This window comes from Vipera berus, assembly GCF_964194415.1.
Source record: "Vipera berus genome assembly, chromosome: Z".
Taxonomy (NCBI): domain Eukaryota; kingdom Metazoa; phylum Chordata; class Lepidosauria; order Squamata; family Viperidae; genus Vipera; species Vipera berus.
The window spans coordinates 16,760,989-16,788,107 of record NC_138205.1 but is presented as its reverse complement, the minus strand read 5'-3'; the positions used below and the strand labels follow the sequence as shown (position 1 = coordinate 16,788,107).

The window sequence follows — 27,119 nt, the reverse complement described above, 5'->3', positions numbered from 1 at the left end:
AGTTAGAATAGCCAGTAAAAAAATAAACAAACATTGGTATAAGTAATAATGAGACGCCCAAACCCTGAAACTTACATCTGGAAACAAAACGGTTTTAGGAAAACAATCCAGGCAATTTTTTTTTCTCACAGCTCCCTTCTGTCCAAATTGTCAAATCAATAGGCCTCCCTATTTTGATGACTGCAACAGAATGCATCGACTCATCTCTATTCTAATTGTCAGGATTTATCTCCTCCCCACCTGGGTTGTATTGCAAGGGGGTTTCCTGACCCAACCCCTGCTAGTTCAAGTCTTGGTCCGTCTGTCCCCTTCCCTGCTCTCTTGCCCGCCCCAGTTCTTGGGAGAGGCCTTGCTCCAAGCCAGTTTCCTGCCCACCCACCCCCATCTCCTTTTCCTGCCCCACCTCCTGTGTGTGAATGACCGGAGGCACGGGAAATCCGTGCTGCAGTCATTCTGGATTTAAGTCACAGCATATACAGGAACACCATAGCAGAGATCGAAGGGAAGAGAAGATGGAGCTTGGCCCATGGAATGCCTGAAAGTGAGTGATGTGCAGAGGACACAGCATCTGGGACATCCTGTGTGGCCGGTAATCACATTCATCTTTGACTGGGTATGCAAACTGGGTGTTTGGGTGCAAAATTTCGTAGACTTTATACTGTAGTTTCAAAACCAGGTTTGGACAGTAAACAGGTGGGAAAAAGAGGGAGACTGGTGTGAATGAGGATGAATCCTGATTTATCCCACCACATCTCAAAGGGAACATAATAAGCTCTGGCACTGATATTTCTTCTCCTCTGGTTCTGTCTCTTTCCACTACTGCTTTCTCACCAAACCCAGAAGTTGGGAGATTGGCTTTCCCCCCTGCAATGAACAATTAAAAAAAATCCAGTCTCTCTGCATAATTCTTTACTTTCTCTCAAAAATATGTTCTCCATCGAGTCACTATCTGGGGAAAGTTGATAAAGTAGAAGAAGTTGATTGGGAGGAGAAAAAAAAAGTCGATTGTGGACAGCAAACTCCAAGTGGCAAATTGGACTAGAAGACCTCCAAGGTCCCTTCCAACTGTGTTATCCTGATCATCAGTTAATATACTGCACCCTGCATTACTTCTTTTCTTTTTTTTTATCCAGAGGGTGGGGAAATGGGAAGAAATGCATGATTGGGATAGCTCTTGATTTTTGGTCTTGGACTTTGCAAAACTTTGGTGAGTGCAGAGCAAAACGTCTGGGTTCTGTGCTTAAGTGGTAGAGTTTTATGAAGAAAAGGAAAAAGCACCAAGCGCCGGTTGATTGAATTAGGAAGAATGGTGTTTTAGAGTTTCATTTTAGAGTCCAACTGAAGCATTGGATAGGGCGGGGCCCGGATGGCTTCATCTCATAGGGGTCTCCCCATCATTTCCAATCTCCCAAGAACTAAGCGGCTCGTGTGAAGTGAGGCCCAGCTGCTCTGACCCCAGAGCTGGTTATCTCATCTTTTCCTGTTGACGTAACCGTTTTGATTCAAGGCCTGTGACTCAGCCACCGTGGAAGTTCTGGATTTGTTCTCACTGCCTCTTTGGTCTAGATCTGACTTTTGCAGCTCATGAAACATTAGCTCATTGGAAACTGGAAGCTTTAGGCAAGGAGAAGATCTAGAGCAGATGTTGAAAAGCTACTTGACAAGATTTATTGGATTACGATGCCCAGGGCAGTGTGTGTGTGTGTGTGTGTGTGTGTGTGTGTGTGTGTGTGTATACACACACACACACACACACACACACGCTCAGTGGGTTAGGATGCTGAGCTTGTCGATCAGAAGGTCGGCAGTTTGGCGGGTCGAATCCTGAGTACCGCGTAACAGAGTGAGCGCCTGTTACTCGTCACAGCTTCTGCCAACCTAGCAGTTCGAAAGCACGTAAAAATGCAAGTAAAAAAATAGGGACCACTATGGTGGGAAGGTAACAGCGTTCCGTGCGCCTTTGGCGTCTAGTCATGCCGGCCACATGACCACGGAGACGTCCTCGGACAAGCGCTGGCTCTTTGGCTTTGAAACGGAGATGAGCACCGGCCCCTAGAGTCGGAAACGACTAGGACACACGTGTGGGGGAACCTTTACCTGTATGTGTATGTGTGTGTGTGTGTGTGTGTGTATATATATATAAGAGCAGGCCACCTGGCCAATAGCAAGATGCATGGTCATCATCCAACATAACTGAAATGCCCCAAGCTGGAGAATGGCAAGCTAGTGCGACACAGGAGGGTAAGGACAAACCAAATTGAAACAAGGAATGGAGAGCAAAATCTTTCCAGCTCCATTTCAGGGCTGTGCGAATTTTGTGCAAATAGGTACATGTAAACATACAAGTCACTGTATCTGCATCCTGCTTTTCTAAATCAAACGTTTAAAATCATTCAAATAGGCCAGGTCATGTGGTTCAAAGTTTCAAAGATATAGGTTAGCAAAAGTGTACGGCCAGTTTGCTCATATGTCCGATGTTGGGGACCAATGCTTTCCAGGTGCTAAGTATTGGTGAGCGATGCTAACACACCTCTGTTCGCAGCCTCGCTCTCTTCTTTTGCTTCTTTATCTAAAACAGACCTAGAATTAGATTAAAATACAAAAATGGCCTCCGACAGGCTCTTAAAGGAGTGCTCTTTGGAGAGTAAGAGATAGGGCTATTCTCTCAGGAGCCAGTCAAGCAAGGCTGGAGGTGGCAAAGTAAGAGAGGAACAGAAGCAGAGAGACTCGTATCTATAGGGCTACCAGAACTTGCTGCAGAAATGTGGGCAAACATTAGGTAAAGGTAAAGGTTCCCCAGCACATGCGTGCTAGTTGTTTCCGACTCTAGGGGCCGGTGCTCATCTCTGTTTCAAAGCCAAAGAGCCAGCACTAGTCCAAGGACGTCTCTGTGGTCTTGTGGCTGGCATGACTAGACGCCAAAGGCGCACGGAACGCTGTTACCTTCCCACCGTAGTGGTCCCTATTTTTCTACTTGCATTTTTTACGTGCTTTCGAACTGCTAGGCGCTCGCTCTGTTACGCGGCACTCGGGATTCAACCCGCCAAACTGCCGACCATTTGATCAACAAGCTCAGCATCCTAACCCACTGAGCTACCGTGTCCCCACGGGCAATCATTAGGTGGCAGCAAAAAGTCAAGAGTGTTTGTCACTCTTTGCTGTCAAATAGTGATTACCTGGAGTTTTGCAGCCCAGATCAACTACCCTAATAGAGAGATTACCGACTCACCAACCTTGCTACTCCAACTGGAATCCAGCTGAGAAGTTGGGACTTGTCGCGTAGCCAGATCAGCTTTAACTCTGTGAAATTCAAGATTTTATGTCTGGCTGACTATGCCATAATAGTATCTCTTCCCTTTTTTTTTAGTCACTGTGGTACACAGATAATATCCACACATCTACCCTACCACGAATCTTCCCTTGTTCGTGGCCTTTCTATATTAAAGCACACACACAAAAAAAAATCTCACCATACTATTTTAAGAGAGAAATTAAAACACTTAATATTGTGCTATATATGACCAATGCTCTTAAATATCCAACAGCTCTGCTTTGTATCAAGTCGCATTCAGGACGCCAAGATGTAAATATAAAGAAAATAAGAAACTATAAATGCAAGGGGTGAGGACAGCTGGGGAAGCTGTGTCCAAATGTTACAGAAGCTGCTCCGTTTAGGTTGAAGGACATCAACCAGCCACAGACACCAAGAACTGGTCTTACAGATTGCATTTCTCTGTCTCTGTTTCTCCTTCCCCCCCCCCTTCCTCTTCCCCTCCTTGTGTCTTTCAGTAGTTCCAAGTCCTTGTGATCATGTTCTCAGATGAGCGAAAAGACGGGAGCCCCCGCTTTGGGAAACTTCACTTTCCTGTTGGGCTGTGGATCAACTCGCCAAAGAAGCATTTTGCAAAGTTGGGACGTAGGTGGCCAAGCGTGGGGTCCGTCAAGTAGGTATTCAAAGAGAACTATTGCCGAGCTTCCCCCTTAAGCTGTCTTGATATCTACAATTCATAGCAATGCCCTCTCCTCTGGACAGATGTGTTCATAGGACAATACCAGGCTTGATTAGAGAAGTCTGGAGGCTAAAACATATAAGGAACGGTTGCTGGAATTGGGTATGTCTAGTTTAATGAAGAGAAGGACTTAGGGGTGACATGATAGCAGTGTTCCAATATCTCAGGGGCTGCCACAAAGAAGAGGGGGTCAACCTACTCTCCAAAGCACCTGAAGGCAGGACAAGAAACAATGGACGGTCGTTAAGTGAATCACTGTGGTTTTTAAGCAATATTGAGTTTGTTGGAACCTCTCTGGAAAGGTCACAAATATGAGCCAGAAGTGGACTGCAAGTGCCAAAAAAGCCAACACAGTTCTAGGCTGCATTAGCAGAGAGGTAGAATCAAAATCACATGAAGTGTTAATACCACTTTATAACACCTTGGTAAGGCCACACTTGGAATACTGCATCCAGTTTTGGTCACCACGATGTAAAAAAGATGTTGAGACTCTAGAAAGAGTGCAGAGAAGAGCAACAAAGATGATCAGAGGTCTGGAGGCTAAAACATATAAGGAACAGTTTCTGGAATTGGGTATGTCTATTTTAATGAAAAGAAGGACTAGGGGTGACATGATAGCAGTGTTCCAATATCTCAGGGGCTGCCACAAAGAAGAGGCAGTCAAGCTATTCTCCAAAGCGCCTGAAAGCAGGACAAGAAGCAACGGATGGAAACTAACCAAGGAGAGAAGCAACCTAGAACTAAGGAGAAACTTCCTGACAGTTAGAACAATTAACCAGTGGAACACCCTGCCTCCAGAAGCTGTGAATGCTCCAACACTGGAAGTTTTTAAGAAGAGACTGGACAGCCATTTGTCTGAAATGGTATAGGGTTTCCTGCATGAGTAGGGGGTTGGACTAGATGATCTCCAAGGTCCCTTCCAACTTTACTACTATGATGATTATGATTAAACCCGATTAACACTGAAACCTGGGAGTGGGTTGTTTCTTAGAAGGAGGATGGGATAGAAGTGCTATTGATTGTTCATCAGCCCGTCAGCACCTCGAAGTATCCCTAACCCTAACCCTAACTCATCCGATGCCAAATATGTGGGATAGTGCTAGGGGCCAGTGCAATACGCCATTATGCTGGCAAAAGATTTTATTTCCAGAAGTAAGACTGGCTCCAACTGTGACTGTAAAAAGAGCTGCAGTCAAATTCGAGAATTACTACCCTAGAAAGGATCCTGTCAGGTCATCTGAACTGACCTCCGATTCACAGCAGTGCATAGGAGTTTCAGTGCTTGTCTTCTTTAAGACATTGCATCAGCTCAGTCAAAAACTGCACAGGTCGTCCTCAACCACTCACCACAATTGGAACCAGAACTTCCATTGCTAAGTGAGTGGTCATTAAGTGAGTCCTGCCTGGTTTTACGACCTTTTTTTGCTGCTGTCATTAGGCAAATCACACAGTCACTAAAATGAATTTGGCTTTCTACGTTGGCTTCGCTTGTGAAGCCAGCTGGGAAGGTCGCAAATGGTGAAAATCATGTGACCCCAGAATGCTGAAATTGTCATAAATACATGCCAGTTGCCAAGCACCTAAGTTTGATCACGTGATCACAGGGACGCTACAACAATCATAAGTCCCTTTTTTTAGTGTCATAATTTTGAGTGGTCACTAAACAAATGGTTATAAATTGAGGACTCCATCTATTACAGCCCAAGATTAGTTCTGAGAAACCAATTCTTGGAACTTTTAGAACAAGGGAAAAAAACCTTTGGCCAATAACTTGTATATGTATATGGGTATACATCACAGTAAACCCATTTTATCACATCTCTTTGCATAATTATGTTCCCCAGCATCAACTGGCAATGATTACTGTGCATTCCATGCTATCAGTATGTCGAATAATATACTATATCTTATTGATCTTCACCTCACCCTCATCTGCATTTCGGTCCAGAAGAATTAGAGAACCATTATGGACATTGAGCCACTGATTTGAAACAGAATCATCAAGTACTAGAATAAATGCATGTTCAAAAGAGTTAATTTATCCAGGAAGACATGCAACATTGAACAGACAAAGCAAATCCCAAGGATCAAAGCGAGCCCCTTATTCAGGGATCTAGGATGACAGCTGAACAGATGGGTAGAAATTATATTTCCCCGTGATTTGGCAAAGTAATACAAGGCAAATAAAAAATGTATTATTGCAAGGTAACTTCTCATCTCCACATCTCCTTTCAGTTATATCCCACCCTTACCCCTGTCCAGGCTTGCCTGTTTGGGGCATCTTGCTTGTAATTAGAACTTAACCCAATTTCCTCACAATTTTTCTTAAATGGGGGAAATAGTTTAACCAAATTATTGGTAATCAGCTATACCAATAGGGCTGTTCCAGCTGTTGGTTGATGCCATCTTTTTCCTGCTTATCAGTCCCTGGAACTGCCATCACACAGATTTGGCTTTATGGAGAAATTTCCTACAGATCAATGTTTCTTATTCTGGGAGTTGAAGTTTGCACATCTTAACAGATGCCAGAGGTTGAGAAATGCTGCTCTAAAATGACAACAACCTGAAATAATTGGTACAAAAACAGCACTTTCTGTCATGATCCTGGAATCCTAAAAGTTTAAAAATGTGGCACCTGGTGAAAACGACATGTTGAGATGACTATCTCAAGTGAGAGGCATGTTTTGGCTCGGTACTCTGTATCAGCCTATTTGGACAAGAGGCAATATATATTGCCTAACAAAGAATTAAAGAGACTGATATAGCTATTTCAAACTTATTTGTTCTCATCAGTCAGCCACACCCTTCTGAGATTCAAACCTGCACATTAGGCAGTTGTTTTAACCTCTAGGCCACAGGCTCTTTCTCACTTTGTCAGCTGCATCGGGGAAGGAAGAGACAGGGGAGATATATCTTGAGTATTTTGAACACCTTGTCAGCCCAAATACGGGCTAAATCTTTTTGCCTGTATCAGCCCAAACTCGGGCCATCCACAGACGGCAGTCGCAACTGCGACAATCATTATTTGTGTAAATGTTTTGGATTGCTAACAAAGAATTAAAGGGAGACTGATATAGCTATTTCAAACTTATTTGTTCTCATCAGTCAGCCACACCCTTCTGAAATTCAAACCTGGGCTAATTGCACATTAGGCAGTTGTAAAACAGGACAAGAAGCCATGGATGGAAACTAATCAAGGAGAAAAGCAACCTAGAACTAAAGAGAAATTTCCTAACAGTGAGAACAATTAACCAGTGGAACAACCTGCCACCAGAAGCTGTGAATGCTGCAAACCTGGAAGTTTTAAAGAAGAGATTGGACAGCCATTTGTCTGAAATGGTATAAGGTTTCCTGTCTGAGCAGAGGGTTGGACTAGAACAGAGGTCTCCAACCTTTTGGGCACCATGAACCGGTTCCGTGGAGAGAGGTTTTTCCACGGACTGGAAAGTGCATGGTTTTGTGTGCTGCCTGCATCCCACAGATGGGGCTTTGCTTGTTTGTGCAGACCAGTTGCCGGCATGCCACAATCTGGTACTGGTCCATGGACCAGGAGTTGGAGACCCCTGGACTAGAAGACAAGATCCCTTCCAACTTTGTTGTTCTGTTCCATTCCATTCCGTTCCATTCCATTCCAAAGATGTCAATTTTCCCAAGGCCCCCAATAACTTCAGAATTTATCAAACCAATCTTTCTCCTTTGACTCTCAATCCAGCTGAATTGGTTGGGATCTACCCCCTTCCGATCCTGTCTGTTCTCCCCCCAGGTCTACGTCCTCGGACACTGCCAGTCGTGGCAGTGAACCTGTGGAGATGCGCCCAGCCAAGAACAAGGCTGCACGACACAAGAGGCTTTCAACGCTCTTCCAGCGAGGTGGGGTGGGAGGGCCCACTGGTGGGGGAGGAGGCCGCTGGGCCAGTGAGAAGAAACTAGCCGATCTCATTGACCCTCTGCCTGAAGAACGAGTCAAGCCCCCATCTCAGGGAGAAGTGCCAGGAGTCCTGAAAATCTACGGAGGAGACATCTCCATGGGTGCCAACTACAAGAGCGTGCTGGCAACTGCACGCTCCACTGCCCGCCAGCTGGTGCGGGAGGCCCTGGAGCGCTACGGGGTGACACAACCCAATGCTGAAGACGCCTACGTGTTGTGTGATGTTGTGGGTAGCGTTCACGGCATGGATAGCTCCTGGCAGGCCCAATATCTCCGGGCAGTTGGTGACGCTGAACGGCCTCTGGTGCTGCAAGACGTGTGGAAGCCCAAAACCGGTTGCACTCGTCGCTTTGAGATCCGCCGCCGATGTGACGTGGAAAGGATGGTGGAGGGGGAGGATGAAGATGGAAACGGTGAGTGCTCTTCTTCCACGCTGGTCAGCTTCTTTTTTTTTTCTACTCCACAGATTCATGAGCTGTACAAATTTTTCAGACCTTTGCTTTTTGTTTTTCGAAGGAATTCACACTTCTGGGCCTTAGGCGCAGTTTATTTATATGCTTGATTTATATCCCACTTTCCACCCTCCCCCCCTCCCCCCCAGCAACCAAAATTTAAAACCGAAACAGAATATATAAAGCTAGAACCATAAATTAAAATTAACCCTACTGTTTTTACGGCTAATTAAAGAGAAAGCCTTTCTCTGCCCAGCTGCATGATTAATTTGTGGAATTCGTGAGCATGGGATGTTAGCGGGACAGGCTTGAGCTGAGAAGGTTTTCACAAAAGATTTGGTACTCGGTTGGACATCCACGCCTCTTAACAGCCATTAATTAGCCAAGAATGCTGAAAGCAAAACTTCAATTAGTGTATTTCAAAGTCCCAGATGGTGGAGGGGATGGTGGGATGTATCCGTCCCATTGTGCTCTTGTTGAAGGCCTTCTCAGGTCCATTTAGCTGGCTATTATTAGCTCTTTAGTCTGTCCCAAAGCTAAAAGAGACTCCCAGAACTGTTATTTACAGCCACAGAGGATGTAATGTTCTTCAATGGCCTTTGGCTTTCATTCATGTGGTCTCCGTTCTTCTGAAACATCGGCACAACTGCTCTGAATTCAACGCACAGGTAGTCTTCAACTTACTACCAACAACTCAACCCCAAATTTCTGACGTTAAGCAAGGCAGCTGTTAAAGTGAGATGTGCCCAGTGGTGGGATTCAAATAGGTGAACAACCGGTTCTCTGTGTGGATGCCGCTTCTGGAAGTCCGTTCTGGGCCTGGGCAACAAAATATTAGCTACCGGTTCTGCCGAAGTGGCGCGAACCAGCTGAATCCCACCACTGGATGTGCCCCATTTTGTGAAGTTTTGCCGCAGTTGTTAAATAAATCGCTACAGATGTTAAACGAATCACGCGGTCATTAAGCTAACTTCCCCTATTGACTTTGCTTGTTGGACGTTGGTTGGGAAGGTCATAAGTGGTGATCACGTGACCCCCCCCTCCCCCGAATTGTGTAACTGGGTATAAGATAGAGTCATTGGGTACAAGACAGGCGGCAAATAAATTTTCTAAAAATATAAATAAATCCATGCCAGTTGCCAAGCACCTGGATTTTGATCAGGTGACCATCGGGATGCTGCAACAGTTGTTAAATGTGAAAACTGGTCATAAATCGCATTTTTTCAGTACCATTGTAACTTTGAACGGTCCCTACATGAATGGTTGTAAGTTGAGGACTACTTGTATAGCCACAGCAGACAAGCCTAAATTGTAGCTCTCTGTCCAAAATTCAGAGTCCAAGGCTAATGTGTTCTCTCTTTCTCCTCATTCCTCAAAGGCAAATGGAGCAAAGCTCTCTTCCGTTGCTTCGTTTACCTATCCCAGTGTTTCTCAACCTCGGGGAATGCTAAGAAGTGTGGACTTCAACTCCCAGAATTCCCCAGTCAGTATGCTAGCTGGGGAATTCTGGGAGTTGAAGTCCATACATCTTAAAGTTGCCCAATTTGAAAAACACCGATCGACGCAAAAAAAAATAATAATAGTGGGAGAATAGCTGTATCCTTGAAACTCCTCGAATGGAGAACAGGTTCTCCCATTTAAGACGCAAGGCTACAATTGGGATGAGAATATCCATTTTACAAACTTGTGTGGCAGGATTGTGAAGTGAAGTCAATGAATCATGCGGCCGGCCATGAGGCAAATCCAGCTTCCCAACTGACTTTGTTTTTTTGGGAGCCGGCCGTGAAGGTCACAAATGGTGATCACATGACCCCAGGACCTCGCAACCAACCACCATAAATACATGCGGTCGCCAAGCACCCATATTTTGATGCAACCATGGAGGTGTGGTGACGGTTTTAACCGCGACAACCTGTCATAACTTTTTTTTTCAACACAGCTGTAATTTTGACAGTCACCAAGCAAATGTTAAGTCGAGGATTACCTGTGTACGGATGCAAAGGGAACAGGTGCTGAACGCGGTGACCTGTTCCTTTTATTCATTTCCTTGCTTGGCTTAACCCTACCTACATATTCCCAGGTAGCCCCCCAAAATAGTAAGGCAAATAATTAAGTCAGCTTTTCTGAATTTTTGACCTCCATTTTACTGTCATAATTCAGGGGTAGGCAACCCTGGCTCTTTTATGACTCATGGACTTCCACTCCCAGAATTCCTGAGTCAGCTGGCTCAGGAATTCTGGGAGTTGAAGTCCATGAGTCATAAAAGAGCCGAGGTTGCCTATGTTGTGTAGTGGGTTCTGGAGAGCAGGAAGGACGCCGAGATGATGAGTACAGCATGGCAGATCTTTATTCAGTGGAAGTGACTGTACTAGGGAATAGGGGTTACCTGCCCTCCTTTTATACCTGGCCAGGTGAGCAGCTGGCCAATCGGTTTGAACCTCTGTTTCCCGCCAAAACTTGGTTCCAGCCCAAACAGTTACAGTTCAACGCCCCCTGGTGGTGACTGCTATGTAAGTGTGTATGTGTTCTCTTCACCTGGATACATAACAGCCTACCCCTGTCATAATTTATCAGGGAGGATTGTGCCATTGTTACACCAGATAGCTAACACAAACTCAGCTAGGATACTGTGTGTACTAACTCTCAGTACAGGCCTGGGCCCATAACCAGTGTTAGGAAATTGCTGTGCAGAGATCTCCTTGTGCTACCAAGAGTTTGCACAGACAAGGAAGGGTACTGAGAGCAGTAAGAGTCACACAGTAACCACAAGAGTACACTGAGTTGTGAAAGCAAAAAGTACTTTACTTTTGAGGTGGTGTAAAAACAAAAATGCACGGTCAAAAAGAAAACAGTCCAGATCATACACAATAGTAACAGTCCAAGGAGTATTCCAAATACAAAGTCTTCTTACCGGTCCAGAGATCAAATACACAGTTCAGGTTTATCACAGTAGTAAACCAACAGTACAGCAAAACGGTAATAGTAGAGAGAGCAGTGAATTCAGAGAGAAAGAAGCTACGTTCCTAGCTCCCTCTTATGGCCATGAGAACACTTACACACCCATTGGCCAATTAACATCTTAAAGTCACAACATCATAGTTTAGATATTTTCAACCCAACTATGTAGGCTATCACCATATGCCTAACAATAACAGCCTATCCCTGTCATAATTGATCGGGGAGGATTTAGCCTCAAACTCCTGCACCTCTCCGGGTTTCAGTCCTTTCTCTGTTTCTCATAGGTATTAACTCTCAGTCACGCCGGCAACAATCACGCCGCTCCCGGGCTGCCTCGGGGGGCCACGTGGGCCCCAAGGAGAGAGCAGACAACCTCTCGCTCCGGCGCAGCATCAGCGAGATGAATCTCAGCACAAAGCGCCGCAGAGACCGCAAAGGAGTGCTGAGCATGGCAGTCGGTGAACCGGCAGAAGGGGGCCCAGCGGAGGAATCCCGGCTCAAAGCAGCCGAAGAGGCTGAGGGCAACCCGGCTCCTTCGGCCTCCGAAGAGGAGGCCACGGATGTGGCCAGCCTTGAGCAGCTGACCCAATGCCTTATCCAGCCCCCAACCGAACATCCCTATTTCCTGCAGTTACTGGGCTACAACGAAAAACAGGTAAATTTGCCTCCCGCTGACAGACTTGTTCAGCTTCTGGTAGCACCCCAGAGAGAGAGAGAGAGAGAAAGCTAGGACAGCTTTCAGCAAATGGGTGACTTCTGGCAAAGCCAAAATTCACCTCTTATCCTTTTCGGACACGCTGACTGGGGATTGTGAGATTTTAATTCTAATTCACCCAGAGAATGGCTGCTAGGGAAATGAAGAACTAGAAATTCCTACCCAGCAACCGCACCTGACACCTTTGTTAACACCCGCATTTATGCCTAAACAGCATTAAAAAGACTGAGAAGCACCTGGTCCTATGCCACGGGGCAAGAAAATTCACACGCACAGATACACTCGCAAACACTTGAGTGCAGCTGTTTGACCAGGCTTTCACCTGGTCTACCCGTTCCTTCCCCTGAAACCAGAAAGTCGGAATTTAATCGTTTCGAGTTGCCATGTGTAGATGTTGCGTAGCCCAGGTTTAGGGGGGACAAGATTGTTTAACTGGAAATGGAGAGCAAATCCATAGCTGAATAGCAGGGACAGTGCTTTTTTTGTAAAATAAAAAGGTGCCAGAACTCACACATGTCATACAACCCGCCTTGCCTACCCTACAAGGTTCCATCCAAAAAAGGTGCCGGAACTCCGTTCTGAGCGTTCAATGAGAAAAAAAGCCCTGAGCAGGGAAGTCTTCTTGTCAAGCAGATTGAGGAAGTCAGCCTTAGAGAATTGACTTTAACACCATAAAAGCACAGTCCATTGTCAAATTATCTTTTAAAAAAAAACCTTCCCAAAGAGAGAAAACCTGTGGGATTTCCTCCCTTAGCACAATAAAAATCTTGGGAGTCAAAAATTACACTAAGACAGGGGTAGGCAACCTCGGCTCTTTTATGACTCATGGACTTCAACTCCCAGAATTCCTGAGTCAGCTGGCTCAGAAATTCTGGGAGTTGAAGTCCATGAGTCATAAAAGAGCCGAGGTTGCCTACCCCTGCAACTAAGACAACATGGTGAACCACAAAACACTACTCAGTGCACAACTGCCTAGCCCGCCCCCCCCCCGGGGTCATGCAAATTCAACCAATCGCGTGCAGTTGCTAGCGCTCAACTTGAAATGCCCCGATCCCTGAGTCTTTGTACACTTTTAAAGCACCCCATTGTCACAGGCAAAAACCTTGAGTCTTCTTTTGGGCAAAAAGGCTGGCAAACCCAAGTTAAAAACCACCCAGGTTTCAGAAAGGGATGTTTCGTGCCAGTAACGAGGGGGGGGAAATGTAACCTTGAAAACTGTACATTTCCATCTGGCCCGGCGGGGAGTTAATTAAATGGAATAGTTTCCTTTCCATTAAGCTTTCCCATCTAAACCAGCTGACCCAGTGGTGGGATTCAAATGCGAACAACCGGTTCTCTGGGTGGATGCCGCTTCCGGGAGTCCACTCTGGGCCTGGGCAACCAAAAATTAGCTACCGGATCTGTCGAAAGTGCAAACCGGCTGAATCCCACCCCCTGAGGTGACCTCTTCTCACCTAAACTGCACCCTTCCCAGTTTCTCATGCGGCTCTGCTCCATTTCTCACTCTCTGCAGGAGTTTGTCATCCATGTGATGACACGTCGCCGCCACATCTTTGGACGCCCCGAACGTCGCCCAGCTCCAGACCAGTCGAGCTTTGTGGACACCTTCCTGAATGCCCCCGACATCTTGCCGCGGCACTGCTGTGTGGTATCCTCAGTGCCCCCCGCCGATCCCAGCCAGCCCCGGAGTTCAGCTATGGTGCGGCCTTTCCGGGGAGCCTCTATCACCCACAATGGCGCCCCGCTCCATCGCCAGGTGGAGTTGGCTCCCGGAGACTTGCTCGGCATGGGGCAGTACTTCCTCTTCATGTACAAAGATCCACGAGCTGCCACTGCTCCTCCGGCGTGGCTGCCCAAAGCCTGGGTGTCCCCAGGGCTGGTGGGGGCCTTGGCCTGCCAGGCCTGTGGTCGGTCCCTGCAAGAGCGGCAGGAGGCATTCCGGGCCTATCTCAAGAGCCGAGAACCTCAGCTCCGCTACCGCCCCCAGGAACAGGAGGCGCTTTTGGCTGAAATTGTGCGGCTGCAGGAAACATCCACTTGCAGGCTGGGACCCGCCTTCCTCTTTGGGCTCTGCCTGGAGCACGCTGCTCGGGAGCTGGAGCCAGGGCATCTGCCCAGGTTGATAGCCAGGATCGCTCAGCTGGTGAAGGAAGCTGTTTGGGTAAAGGATTTTCTACTTCTTTGCTTGGGTCCTATCATGCCTTATATCAGGGGTCTTCAGACATGGCCCTTTTATGACTAGTGGACTTCAACTCCCAGAATTCCTCAGGCAAGCCTGGCTGAGGAATTCTGGGAGTTGAAGTCCACAAGTCATAAAAGGGCCAAGTCTGAAGATCCCTGCTCTATATCCTTGATGAAAAAGGATAGTCCTTTATTTCGGAAAGCTATCCTTTAGATTTATTTAATTACAGCCGGTCCTCAACTTATGACCAGTCGCTTAGCGACCATTGGAAGTTATGACCAACCAGGAAAAAGAGGACTTATGACCTTGATTCAAAGTTACGACAGTTGGGTCACCTCTGTGGTCACACGGTCTTCGGGCACCTGGAAACACAGCTGTATTTACAGCCATTTGCCGCATCCCGCCAGCCTGTGGCCACATTTTACAATGGTTTTGCCAAAAATTGTCATTTATGGTTCTTGCAGCCATACTGACCCATTGGTTCACTTAACGACTGCAGTATTCGTTTAATGACTGCAGGTTCGCTTCATGACCGTGGTGATTCACTTCAAAACCATGGCAAAAAACGTGTTTAAACCATCATTATGGTCCTAACATGAGGGCTATCTCTCAGAGCAAATCCCACTCCCTACTAGCATTGATGACGTTACCTAATTTGGTAATGAAACATCTGCAAGAAAACAGCCAAGCTCAGAGAGGACCAAGGACCCCTCATTTCAAATAGTCTCCTCAGAAGTACAACCCCCCCCTTTTTTTCCTTTTCTCTATTCTGAATCTCATTAATTCAAATCCACATAGTCTGTGTCATGTTATATCCATTGTTATATGGCTATATGACATTCTGTCATGGAATGGGAGACAGAATGACTAGTTTCCTTAAAAAAAAAGGAAATGCAAGAAAGGAGAACTGTAAGAAAACTGGTTTTTAATGAGTAACTGCAAGATGCTGCTCTTCTGGCTCCACGCAAAAAGTGAAAACGAATCCATGTTCTTCTTCCTTTCTTGCTTTCCACTATTTTCTAAAAAATAATCAGAAGAGAAACAGAATCATACGGACGTAAAATAAAATCTTTACATCCATAGCTGAGTCGGATTATGCAGGTGTGGAACCTATAGGGGAAAACTCCATATCTGACCTCCATATTTGAGCTCTTTAAATGAAGCAAGTATAACAAATACTTTCTCCCCCCCCCCCATCGATCCTCCAGTAACTGTAGAAGTCTTTCTGACTATCAGGTATGGAAAGGGTTTTGAGACCCAAGAATGTGGTCTTCTCTAAATAATAATCATTTTCTTCATGTTCTTTCTAGGGCAAGATCAAAGAAATCAGAGATCGACAACCAGAAAAGTAAGTAAATTAATAATCTCTAGATGTCTACGTTTTCCAAGGCAAGTCATAATATTAGGCTTAGTCAGTACTGTAGTTTGTTTTGAGCTACAGATGTTTGAGTGATTTGGGAGGTACAAGTCTCTAGTCATTTCCTTTTATTGGGTAGCTGAGCTTTGGGTTCCTGGCAGCTTAAACTTTTTTGTACCCCTTGAGAGCAATGAAAAGTGCTGCTTTATCATTCCCGGAGAGTAAGGTTCATCTGCTCATCCGGTCAAGGTCTATTGGTGGAATATTAGGAAGATCTGACTCTTCGTTTGAGACGGCCAAAGTGGCTTGGGCACCACTCCAAGCTATTGGGAAATGTTCTCCTTTCAAAATAATGACCATAAACACCTCAACAGGTTTGTGCCTGAAGATATTTCTACGGCCCAAGAGCATAATAATCACTTTCAGTTCACTAATGTTAGCCTTCCCTCCAGATTTATTGAAATAATGTCTCTCAGAATTCCTAGCTTTGCATAGGATACAGGATAACAGAAGCTGATTTAGCCCATGGGTTGATCCAGACCAGGGGTAGGAAACCTTGGCTCTTTTAATGACTTGTGGACTTTAACTGCCAGAATTCCTGATCTAGACATTTTTCTACCTCTCTTGAAGTGACAGACTTTCTAAACTTGAGCAAGCTCAGCAAATCAAGTTCAGTTCGCTTGCTCAGCCTTCTGGGATGCTGGGATGCCATTTATCCTTCTCCATCTTCAGACATCTAGATAGCTGGGGGTAACTCCTACCGGTTCCAGCCAGCACTGACATTTTGGCACATTGACTGGAGATTATGAGAACTTTAAGTTGGAGGAGGTCAATAATAAATAAATACTTTTCTTTGTTTTTAAAAAAATACAAGTTGGGTTAACAGTAAATGCGGAAATGTTGAGATAAACAACAAATTGTTTTCCAGATCAATAGGACATCTTTGTATGGATTCGTTTTTCCCATTTGTGAATAATTTAGTTTAGGGGTGTCCAACTTGACCATTTTAAGACCTGTGGACTTCAACTGCTGGCTGAGGAATTCTGGGAGTTGAAGTTCGCATCTGTTAAAGTTGCCAAGGTTAGATACCCCTGATTTATTTCCTCCCATCCTTCTGTTTAGTTCCTCCCTTACTTGTAAAAATTAGTTTCTCCCATTTAGCTTAGACAACTTTCACACAATCTTCACTTAAGCCATTTTCAAATCAACAGCATTTCCAGGTCATACATAACAAATACCAAGAGACAACAGGCTTTGTAGAGATCAGTAGCTGTGTGTGGTTTTCCCCCTTAAGGAAACAAAATTGCATATCTATCTGCTCCAGCACTGGAGGGGGGAAATTACAGGAATTAGAGAAGAATGGAACTTTTTTGATACACAATATTACTGAACGAAGCTATAAAAATCACAGCATATCTAAGATCACTCTTGTGACAAACAATTTCAGGGGAACAATTGCAGAATGGCTGTGCTGAATATGTGCTGCCTGGATAAGCTATACAAAAAATATCCAGAACTTCTCAAAGAACGCAACAAAAAGGCCTTATTGTGTGGTAGCAATATGAACAGTGTGAAAGGCAAATTGCAACCGCACAAGTGGAAACCACACACCTCTGTCCTCTGGAAGAAAAGTTCACAATCATCAAGAAAGGCTGAACTTGGCCTGAACTCTGAAAATCTGTAGAATGGCTTGAATGCAAACTATCCAGTCCAGTTGTTGTTTTAATATCCCAGCCAAAAATCAGCTGCCTCTCGCTGGCAGGTGAGAACTTCTTCAACCTCCCCCACCCCTTGACGCTAATCTCTGTCACTCTGGTGTTCCTTGCAGCCAGCAAGACAAAGGAGAAGCAGGAAACCTCAGCATTGAGGAAGTGGCAGCTGACCTGCGCCCCCTCATGCTGTGGATGGCTAATTCGATGGAGCTACTCAACTTAGTGCAAAAAAGAGTCCTAGACATTGAGAAAGATCTGGATTTGGAAGGTGAGCCAAGAATCTTCTTTTTTTTCCCTAATAGGCAAGGAAAGATTGAAGGACAGGCCAACTGTTTTTTTCAAAGACTCATCCCAGAACAGAGGGGTCAAGGAAATAGGACTTCCTGATTTCTCCAAGACAAATATTATTGACTCAAAGATAATTGCGAGGTCACAGAATGGGGGCTGAGTACTACCGCTTTCTCTAGAAAAGGCACTCGGCAAAGGGAATCATAGCTTCTGCATACGTAGCCCAGAACTTTAAGGACATTCTACCAAACTGATACTGCTTGATATGAGCTGAATGCGCATAAAAACCTTTACCTTTGTAAAGGTTCCCCCGCACATGTGTGCTAGTCGTTTCCAACTCTAGGGGCCGGTGCTCATCTCCGTTTCAAAGCCGAAGAGCCAGCGCTTGTCCGAGGACGTCTCTGTGGTCATGTGGCCAGCACGACTAGATGCCAAAGGTGCACAGAACGCTGTTACCTTTCCCACTGTAGTGGTCCCTATTTTTCTACTTGCATTTTTACGTGCTTTCGAACTGCTAGGTTGGCAGAAGCTGGGACAAGTAACAGGCGCTCACTCTGCTACGCGGCACTCGGGATTTGACCTGCCAAACTGCCGACCATCTGATCGACAAGCTCAGCGTCCTAACCCACTGAGCCACCGCGTCCCTTTGAATGCGCATAGCTTTTCCCAAAGAATCTGTTACACCTTGCAGTGCAATCTGAAAATGTTCCATCCATTCCTACTTTCCATTGCAGAACAACTCTCGGTTAGAACTCTTGCCTCTCTGTAATATTATGCAATGTTCTCAAACCCACTGCAGGAGTTGCACACAACGCATTGCTCTCCAGTGACCTGGAGACCTGTGACGAAGCCATGGCTGTCTTAGATGAAGTCATCATGTCCACATTCCAGCAATCTGTGTACTACCTCACCAAGGTGAGCAAGCACTCCACAAGGATCAAGCCTGACCTTCTCACCCTTCCCTTTTTCTAGTAGTCTCCGTGTCTAATTCTTTCCTCATCCGGCAGACTCTATACTCAGCCCTTCCTGTGTTGCTAGACAGTAACCCCTTCACAGCCACCACTGACCTGACGCACGTGCCTGAGCTGAGCAGCATGCCAGAGGGAATCCGAGGGACCCTGGCCATCTACCAGGCAACACTTGAACTCACCCGTGACTGTGACTTGCACCCTGACCTTGTTTCGCAGACCTTTGGATACCTCTTCTTCTTCTCCAATGCTTCACTCTTCAACACCATCATGGAAAGAGGTGGGCCAGGAACAATATGCAGACCTTTTCCCGGGAGGGGGGGAAAGGGGGTGAGGGGACACCAATTTGAAAGAATTGAAGGTGGATAAGCAGGAAAAAAACCACTTTGGTATTTTGTGGAAGAAAACTAGATAGGTTCACTTCCATAACATAGGGCTACGCGGTACTTCGCATCTGAAGACAAACAGGTGCACCCGTCTGCATTTTCCTCCTTAAAAAACCTGGGTTTTTGCACTGCGTAAGGGGACACGGTGGCTCAGTGGGTTAGGACGCTGAGCTTGTTGATCAGAAGGTCGGCAGTTTGGCGGGTCGAATCCCGAGTGCTGCGTAACAGAGTGAGTGCCTGTTACTCGTCCCAGCTTCTGCCAACCTAGCAGTTTGAAAGCACATAAAAATGCAAGTAGAAAAATAGGGACCACTATGGTGGGAAGGTAACAGCGTTCCGTGCACCTTTGGCGTCTAGTCATGCCGGCCACATGACCACAGAGACGTCCTCGGACAAGCGCTGGCTCTTCGGCTTTGAAACGGAGAAGAGCACCAGCCCCTAGAGTCAGAAACAACTAGCATGCATGTGTGGGGGAACCTTTACCTTTAAGGGGAAGGACTCCACCTCGAGTAAATTGTAATTTAACTTTCTGCATGGGACAGAGAAAGCAGCAAAGATAGAGGAAGAAAATTGGTCTGTTCATAGAAAAGCTTTCGAGGTTGAGCACAGAAGCCAAAAACGATCCTAAGGCTTCGTGTAAAAAGGGCAATTTTTGAACACTAAAAGAGGTCGCATTTTTTGTGCTTGCGAACAGTTTAGGACTTACAGGGTAGCAAAGGATGATACAACTGGAAATATCAGGAAACTTTTGATGGCTGAAAATGGTGGAGCAAGAGGAAGGATGACCAAAACAAGAGGGGGTTTTTCGGTTAGGAGAGGGAATTTGTGGAAAGTGTTCGTCTGGCTTTTATTTATTTATTTATTTATTTATTTATTTATTTATTTATTTATTTATTTATGTTATTTTATTAGATTTATATACCGCCCTTTCCCGAAGGACTCAGGGCGGTTTACAGGGTATTTAAAACAACCAGTACAAAAGTTAAAAATAAATTTAAAAAGATTAAATTATCCCTAAAATTAAAAAACCCCAGTTAAAAATTCTCAGCCTGGGCCGGAGAGCTCAAAGAGCCAGGTCTTCAGGTCCCGGCGAAATGTGCGGAGGTCGGGGGCAGTCCTAAGCTCCACGGGCAGCTGGTTCCAGAGGGCAGGCGCACCCACAGAGAAGGCCCTTCCCCTGGGTGTTATCTGCCGACAGTCTTTTATTGGCGGCACCCTGAGAAGACCCTCCCTGTGGGAGCGCACTGGACGAAGGGAGCTTGATGCTGGCAGCAGGTGTTCCCTCAAATATCCCGGACCCAAGCCATTTAGGGCTTTATAGCTCATCACCAGCACCTTGAATCTCACCCGCAGGGCAACCGGAAGCCAATGCAGCTCACGGAGTAGAGGTGTTACATGGGAGTATCGGGAGACCCCCATCACAACTCGCGCGGCTGCATTCCGCACCAGCTGAAGCCCCCGAGTGGTCCTCAAGGGCAGCCCCGTGTAGAGAGCATTGCAGTAGTCTAAACGGGAGGTCACGAGCTCCTATATGATCTTAAAAATTGAGCCGTGAATCCAGGAGGACGCCCAAGTTGCTTTTGTGCATTGGAAGAAAAGGAATCAAGGAAGAGTGGAAGAAACTAGACAATTGTAAGAATTAGGAGCTTGAGGGTTCTGCGAAGGAAATGGACCGTTATCCACTCACCAGATGGGCTGTGTCTGCCGGTCACGCTAAGCCTCCCAAGGCCCCACATTTGCATTCGTCAGTCTCACCATGTTCTGCATGGTTCTGCAGGCCTTCAACTGAACTGTTAAGTACAGCGTGTCCAAAGATTTCAGGAATTTATAATCGCTTTTGAGATGCTTTTTTAAAAAAATTGCTGGAGGAGAGAGAGAGAGAGAGAGAGAGAGAGAGAGAGAGAGAGAGAGAGAGAGAGAGAGAGAGAGAGAGAGAGAGAGAGAGAGAGAGAGAGAGAGAGAGAGAGAGAGAGAATTTGGATTTTGAGTGAATATTTTAGGCCGTGAAGGATTTTTTGCTTGAAATGAAACAAGAAGCCCTTTCTGTCTTCAGGGAGATGTGAGAAAGCCAGAACTCTTCCAGTTCTGGTTTTTGTTTTTTTTTGCTCCTGAGCAGTGAAAAGAAATGATCCCATTCCGCTTCCCCTTGCTACCCAGCTCCCCCTCCACCACCCCAGCAGCTGCTGTTTCCTCCTATTTTTTCTTCTGGTCTCTGGTGGAAGCCGGCTATTTCCTGCCTGTCCCAAAGTTCAGGGCTGCCCTCGGACGCAGCAGGAAACAAGCCTGGCTTCCAGGGGCGGCTCCCTCCTCCAGACGTGGTGGGGGTGGGGTATGCTGGGGCTAAGCTACTTGGCAGGAAAGCCAGGGGTGGGGTGTGGGGTGGGTGGGGTGTGGGTGTCAGCCAGGCTTACCACCTCTTCCTCCTTGCCTCCCACCTCCCACCCATTTCCAGGTGGCTCCCAGTCTCTCTTCCAGTGGGCCAAGGCGGTGCAGATCCGAACCAACCTGGACCTCGTCCTGGACTGGCTGCAAGGAGTTGGCCTGGGCGACATCGCCACAGAATTCTTCCGCAAGCTCAGCAACACCGCCAACCTGTTGTGCGTGCCCAAAAGCAGCTTGCTTCAGGTGAAGGAGCTGGCTCACACACCCCTCTTCTCCCCAAATGGGCTTGAGGGAATATCAGCTTTCTTTGTTCACATTCAGGGCCAGCTCTGATGTGGGGCCAGATCACTACCGGTGTTTCCCGGCTTATCACCGTTTAGTGACCATTCAAAGTCACGACGGGTGCTAAAAAAAGCGATTTACAACTGATCCTCACACTTACGACCTTCACAGCGTTCCCCCCAGCCCCCATGATTAATATTTGGGTGCTTGGCAACTGGCATGTATTTATGACAGTTGAAGCATTCCAGGGTCATGTGATGGACATTTGTCTTTCCAAGCCTGCTTCTGACCAGCAAATTCAGTGTGGGAAGCCAGATTTGCTTAACAACTATATGATTCATTTAACAACTGCGGCAAAAGAGGTCGTAAAATTGGATCTAACTCACTTAACAGTCATCCTACTTAGCACCAGAAGACCTATGACCAAACTGGGGTCATAAGTCAAGAACCATCTGTAGGACTACTTACTATCAGGTCGTGATAGTCTTTTATGTAAGATCTGATGCCTCTAAAGAAAATATGCCAGAGCATATTAAATTACAAGTGTTTTTTTGCCCTACTTTATATGCAAATACAGCAGCCAAGGACTCAACCAACACAGCAGTGTTTTTCTGCAGTTCTACCCAAGTCCATCCTGAGAATCTTCATTTTCTTCAATACGTACAGTACATCCACATATTGAAGGCAAATCCAAAAAAACTGTCATAGTAACAACTCCAGATGTGTGTGGGTTTGTTCTCTCCCTGAGTCTAGCAGGAACGGGGTGTCCTGATTAATAAATAGTAAATAATAAAATAGGTGTCACTTATTTTTCTGAACCCATTCTTTAGTAACACTGTCCCTCTGTGTGTAGAGCTTACACTAGGAGACCAAATATATCGATCACTTTGGTTTTTAATGTCATGTAATCAGTAACTTCAGTTGGTTACAGCCTTTTTGATCAACATCTGTGTTTTAAAAAAATAGTGCTCCTACAATATTTAGTATCAATGCTAAAGGAAATGTGCCTTCCCCCTCCCCAGCTGTTTTTATTCATAAACAAATTCAATCTGTGAATCAATAACACTGAACTATTGACCAGCTATTTTTTTAAAAAAAATGTATGTGGGTGTGTGGGGGATAATTTTGCCTTCTTCCTCTGAAACAATGCTGTATTAGGGGTGTTAGATACAACTAAACATTCTACTGAGAATAAGTCAGATTTAGAGGACTGCCATAAGGGCCATTGCAATTTTTAAAAATACGTTGTGTTCTGTCGATACACAGGCATCCTGGTCCCGCCTAAGAAACGATTATCCGGCGCTAACACCAACCCAGCTCCAACATGTGCTCAGAAACTACCAACTGGGACCAGGTCGTGCGTCTCCTGAATGCTGGAACCCACCTGACGAGGAGCGAGACGAGATGGCACAAAGTACGTGAGCATTTTATAAGTTGTTTGCCAATTTTTGGAAACTTAACAGAGGTTTCTCTGGCCTTTATCACCATATGTTATTAACTGGGACAAGATCACACCCCAATGAGTGCCAGAACTCTCATCTTGGCGGGCACAGGAGGCGGGGGTGGCGGCGCTGCTGCGGTCACGGGCATGAAGGGTGTTGGTGGCGGGCTGCCCCCTGGGGCTGGAGCTGGTGCAGCTGGTGCTGTGGGACCAGCGGGGCCCACTCAACACGGCGGGGCTGCGCGGTGCGGGCAGCGGAGGTGGTGCGGGCCAGGTGCTGCAGGGCGGTCACAAAGGCGCGCAGGGCAAGGCGACGGTGGCGCAGGTCCAGCACCAGGTAGGCCACCAGCCTGGCTGACATGGGTGAGCACAAGGAAAGAGTGCACATGGACTCTGCAGAACCCACCTCCCACTCCTTGTCCTCTCTTACTTACCTAGTTGAGATGGTGTAGTTGGGCAGCAGGAAGGGGTGCAAAGTTCCTGCCAACTCGCCTTCACTGCAGACAACTTGCCTCTGCAACATTTGCCAGCCGGGTCTTTTGGCGCGCTCAGCAGCAATTCCTATTGGCTTTCGAAAGCCAATAGAGGGAGTAGCACAGCTTGTTGAAACGCTTTTTTTTTGCAAAAAAGGTGCCAGAACGCCGTTCTGAGCGTTCTATGAGAAAAAAGCCCTGCCATTTCCTTATTCTTACCCCCAGCCCATAAGTAAAGCAGCTGAAATCACCATTTAGGTGGCCAGTATAAAAATCATATTTTCTTCCTTAAGCCCCTGCTCTATCTCCCCACAGCTTCAAAGTCTATAAAATCTGTCATCCATTCTCTTAGAGGTGGCCTATTCTAAATAGGATCAAAGGTGTGCTTTGGGAGTGCTGGGAGGTGGGGGCACAAAAACTGATTCCTCTCCCAGCCTTTACCTTCTTCATTAGTGCTTTATTTTCTGAGCTCCTTTCAATCCTGCCACATCTCTCTTTCCCTGCTTTTGACATCATCATCATCTTTTCTACAAGCTTCTACCAAGGCAGAGGAGAGCAGAGTGGAGCTTCAGCATTTTATCTTGGGAAGAAGACAGTCTGTTTTTCATTATTCATCTCGAACAGCACACTGAAATGTATCTTTTCGTTCAGATGTGACACCCCCATTATTTTCCTGCTGTAACTGGAAAATATGGAGAGAACCTGAGCTTTCAAATATTTGTCTCTTTTAAGCGTTTCCCAGCCCCTTGTAGCTGAAGGAGGAAACCTGTTTGCTCAGCAATGTGGTAATTTCAGATCGCCTTTGTAAAACCTAGCTAGTTATACTAACAAGGCCTGGCCTGCCTCCCTTCTCTCCAGGACTATTTCTGCCCCACTGTATATCTTAATTTATTATTAAATTTATATGCCTCCCATCTCACTATCCAAAGCAACTGGACGGTTTACAACGCAGTAAAATATAATTATAAAAACAATTTTTGCGACCCTGTAATCCACTTGATTCAGGGTGGAGTCGGGGTGACTGAATAGAGCTGAGTGTTTACTGGCCGGATGCCTTTCCTGACGCCTATGCGGCGTTCTCAACAGGCATTTTCTCTTTACACCCCGATGGAGAAACATCTGTTACTGCCTAGGATTGAACTTTCAACCTTCCAAGTGAGAGGCGAGCATCTTCACCTCTAGGCCGCTGCATATATATATATATATATATATATAAAAATGGTTTTTATATAAATATAAAAACAATTGCAAATATAAAAACAATTAAAATTGCAAGAGTAACATTTCCATGCGTCACATTATTTATCTTGGAGATGCTCAGCTAGGGTGTTAGGAAAGAGGTAAACCAACCAAGCTAGGGTGGCCCACGCTCTTCTTCAATGGTAGATTTTTTGTCTGCCGGTTGAAAGAAGCCATCAGCAAACCTGGAGGGGGGAGGGGGAAAAACCTTTTTTTATGAGAAGCACACTCCCTAACAAGGATAGCACCATTCATCAATGACTAGGAACAGGACAGGAAGTGGCAATGGGGCTAACAAACGTTATGCTGGCTCGGATTCAATCTGACCCAGGATGACTGGGTAGCCCGTGCCAGCTAGCAATTCATCAGGGGAAGCTTTGCTTCTGCATCCATACGTCGCTTTTCATTCAGTTCTAATCTGGATCTCTCCTTTCTCTTCCTCTGGCATTCTTTCACCACCACCCCACCAAAAAAAATTACATAAACTGGGATGTGGATATTAAAAGCAACCCAGGACAGAGACATGAAAAATATGAAGAAAAAAAACTGGATAATTCCATTGCCTCCAAGGCGAAATCAACCCTCTGGTCAGCCCCAGTTCAGCCGTGGTGCTTCGGTTGGTTTTGGTACAGCAGATCAGGACAAAACCTGGTGTGACGCTGGTGTCGGATTCAATGTTTTTCCTCTTCCTTTCTTATCTCCTATGCCTTACGTGTACAACTGGGGTCGAGGGTGCAAAAATCGAGTTGGGTGTACAGATTCTCCTGCTAATAATATTTGAAAGATGCTTTGGGGTACTTTGGGGCTAAAGAGTGGGATAATAGTCACGATTTAACGGTTCTCCTCTAGGGAAAACTGACCATCCACCTGAGGTGTGGCGGTCCAGTGGCTTAATGATGCTGGAAATAAATCTTTGCTCCAGCGGTTCGAGTCCTCGGGCTGTGTGGCAGGTGAGCTCCTGTCACCAGCCTCACCTTCTGCCCGCCTAGCCGGTCAAAAGCATGTTACGTGTGAGTAGATAAAGAGGTACCACTTGGTGGGAAGATGAGCTGGCTCTTTGTGCAGATGGTAAAAAGACCCTGCTGGTGCTAAACCTTCCCGGTTGTGATACCGCTTTGCAAGCTGGCTTTGGTGGAGACAGCTCTGGATGATGCTCCAGGAAAGCTGCTGGTCTTTCTTCTCATGCACAATAGCTCGCCCCCACTCAGGCACATTTTGGAAATTGCCCAAGCATGAACCAAACAGGGCTAGCAGTCTTAGGCAGCCAAACTACTATTCTGCACTATTCTCCTGGCTAATGTAGCATCGCCGTATGCTAAATAGACAACCATCAACTGCTCTCTTTTTCATCATCTTTATTTCCCCAGGTGATATATTCGAGAGTTTCACCGACCACCCACCCCTTATTCTTCCGTGTGATGGCTTCCGCTTGCGTCTGTCAGAGCCCGTGCTAGATGACACTCTGCATCGCCAACTGGTGCGCTTGCGCCGTTTTCTTTGGGAGCTGGAGCGTGAATCTCTCCCGGCCAATCAGAGGGCAGTATATGGGCTGGATCCCAGCCAATGAAAACAGGCGCCGATGCCAAGATTCGCGATGGTGCTTTGACCTCGAGAAGCTCTTTTCACAACAGACTCTGTTGGGTCAGGCTGGATATGAGAAACCCTCGATCCGATTCTGGGAAATGCAGAATCACCTGAAATAGCTCTTACCTCTTTGCAAGCAGAATGGTCTGGGAAGATCAGCAGTTGCCCTGGTATCCAAGGTCGGAAAGAATAAATTCTTTGGCTTCTGTTCCAACTTGGCAGCCATGCCATCTGGTGGCAGGTGCTGACTTCAAGAAACAATCTGGAAATGTCTTTGAAAGGGGACCCACCTCAACACTGGGTTATTATTTTTGGCCTCAGGTAATACAGTTTGTAGCAAACTATGTATTCTTCTTTTTATTCTCCTTTGCAATAAAATGATTATCTGAAACGAATAAATCAAGTATTGTAGGATGGCATGTAGCAACCATGTTACCCAGAAGGCAGAAGTGTAGGAAGCAGGATAACTAGGGGGGGAAATGTGTATCCTGGCTACTTCGGACTCTCTAGGGCCGTGTTTCTCCACCTCGGCAACTTTACGATGTGTGGGCTTTAAAGTTGAAGTCCACAGGTCTTAAAGTTGCCGAAGCTGAGAAACACGGCCCCAAAGCGTGTTGACTTGGGTCTGATGAGGCTGTCTGTACTTAATGTGAGACGTCTTGTAAAATGTAAAAACGTTCAATGTAAACATTCAGGGTGCTGTTCTTTGATTTCTCTGGGAGAGGTTGACTATCGCTGGGACGTGCCTCTTTTCCATTGTCC

The 27,119-nt window shown here is 46.1% G+C and overlaps 1 protein-coding gene across 1 annotated transcript; it reads left to right on the top strand.

Moving 5' to 3' along the window:
- The first annotated feature begins 511 nt into the window (after positions 1 to 511).
- On the top strand, positions 512 to 26,590 carry LOC308677475 (ras-interacting protein 1-like). The gene is made up of 12 exons (XM_081343919.1): positions 512 to 589; positions 3,790 to 3,944; positions 7,774 to 8,351; positions 11,633 to 12,003; positions 13,577 to 14,224; positions 15,556 to 15,593; positions 17,431 to 17,582; positions 18,402 to 18,517; positions 18,610 to 18,850; positions 21,409 to 21,581; positions 22,887 to 23,034; positions 26,141 to 26,590. Exons 2-12 carry the CDS (start codon positions 3,811 to 3,813, stop codon positions 26,338 to 26,340), a joined length of 2,799 nt encoding a protein of 932 aa, XP_081200045.1. The 5' UTR covers positions 512 to 589; positions 3,790 to 3,810; the 3' UTR covers positions 26,341 to 26,590.
- The last annotated feature ends 529 nt before the right edge of the window (positions 26,591 to 27,119 follow it).

Bases quoted from the DNA above. Each gene is read 5' to 3' on its own strand.
- LOC308677475 (XM_081343919.1), top strand. From the start codon at position 3,811: ATGTTCTCAGATGAGCGAAAAGACGGGAGCCCCCGCTTTGGGAAACTT. The intron at 14,225-15,555 runs GTAAAGGATTTT...TGTTCTTTCTAG, and splicing joins TGGTGAAGGAAGCTGTTTGG to GGCAAGATCAAAGAAATCAG. The intron at 15,594-17,430 runs GTAAGTAAATTA...TGTTCCTTGCAG, and splicing joins AGAGATCGACAACCAGAAAA to CCAGCAAGACAAAGGAGAAG.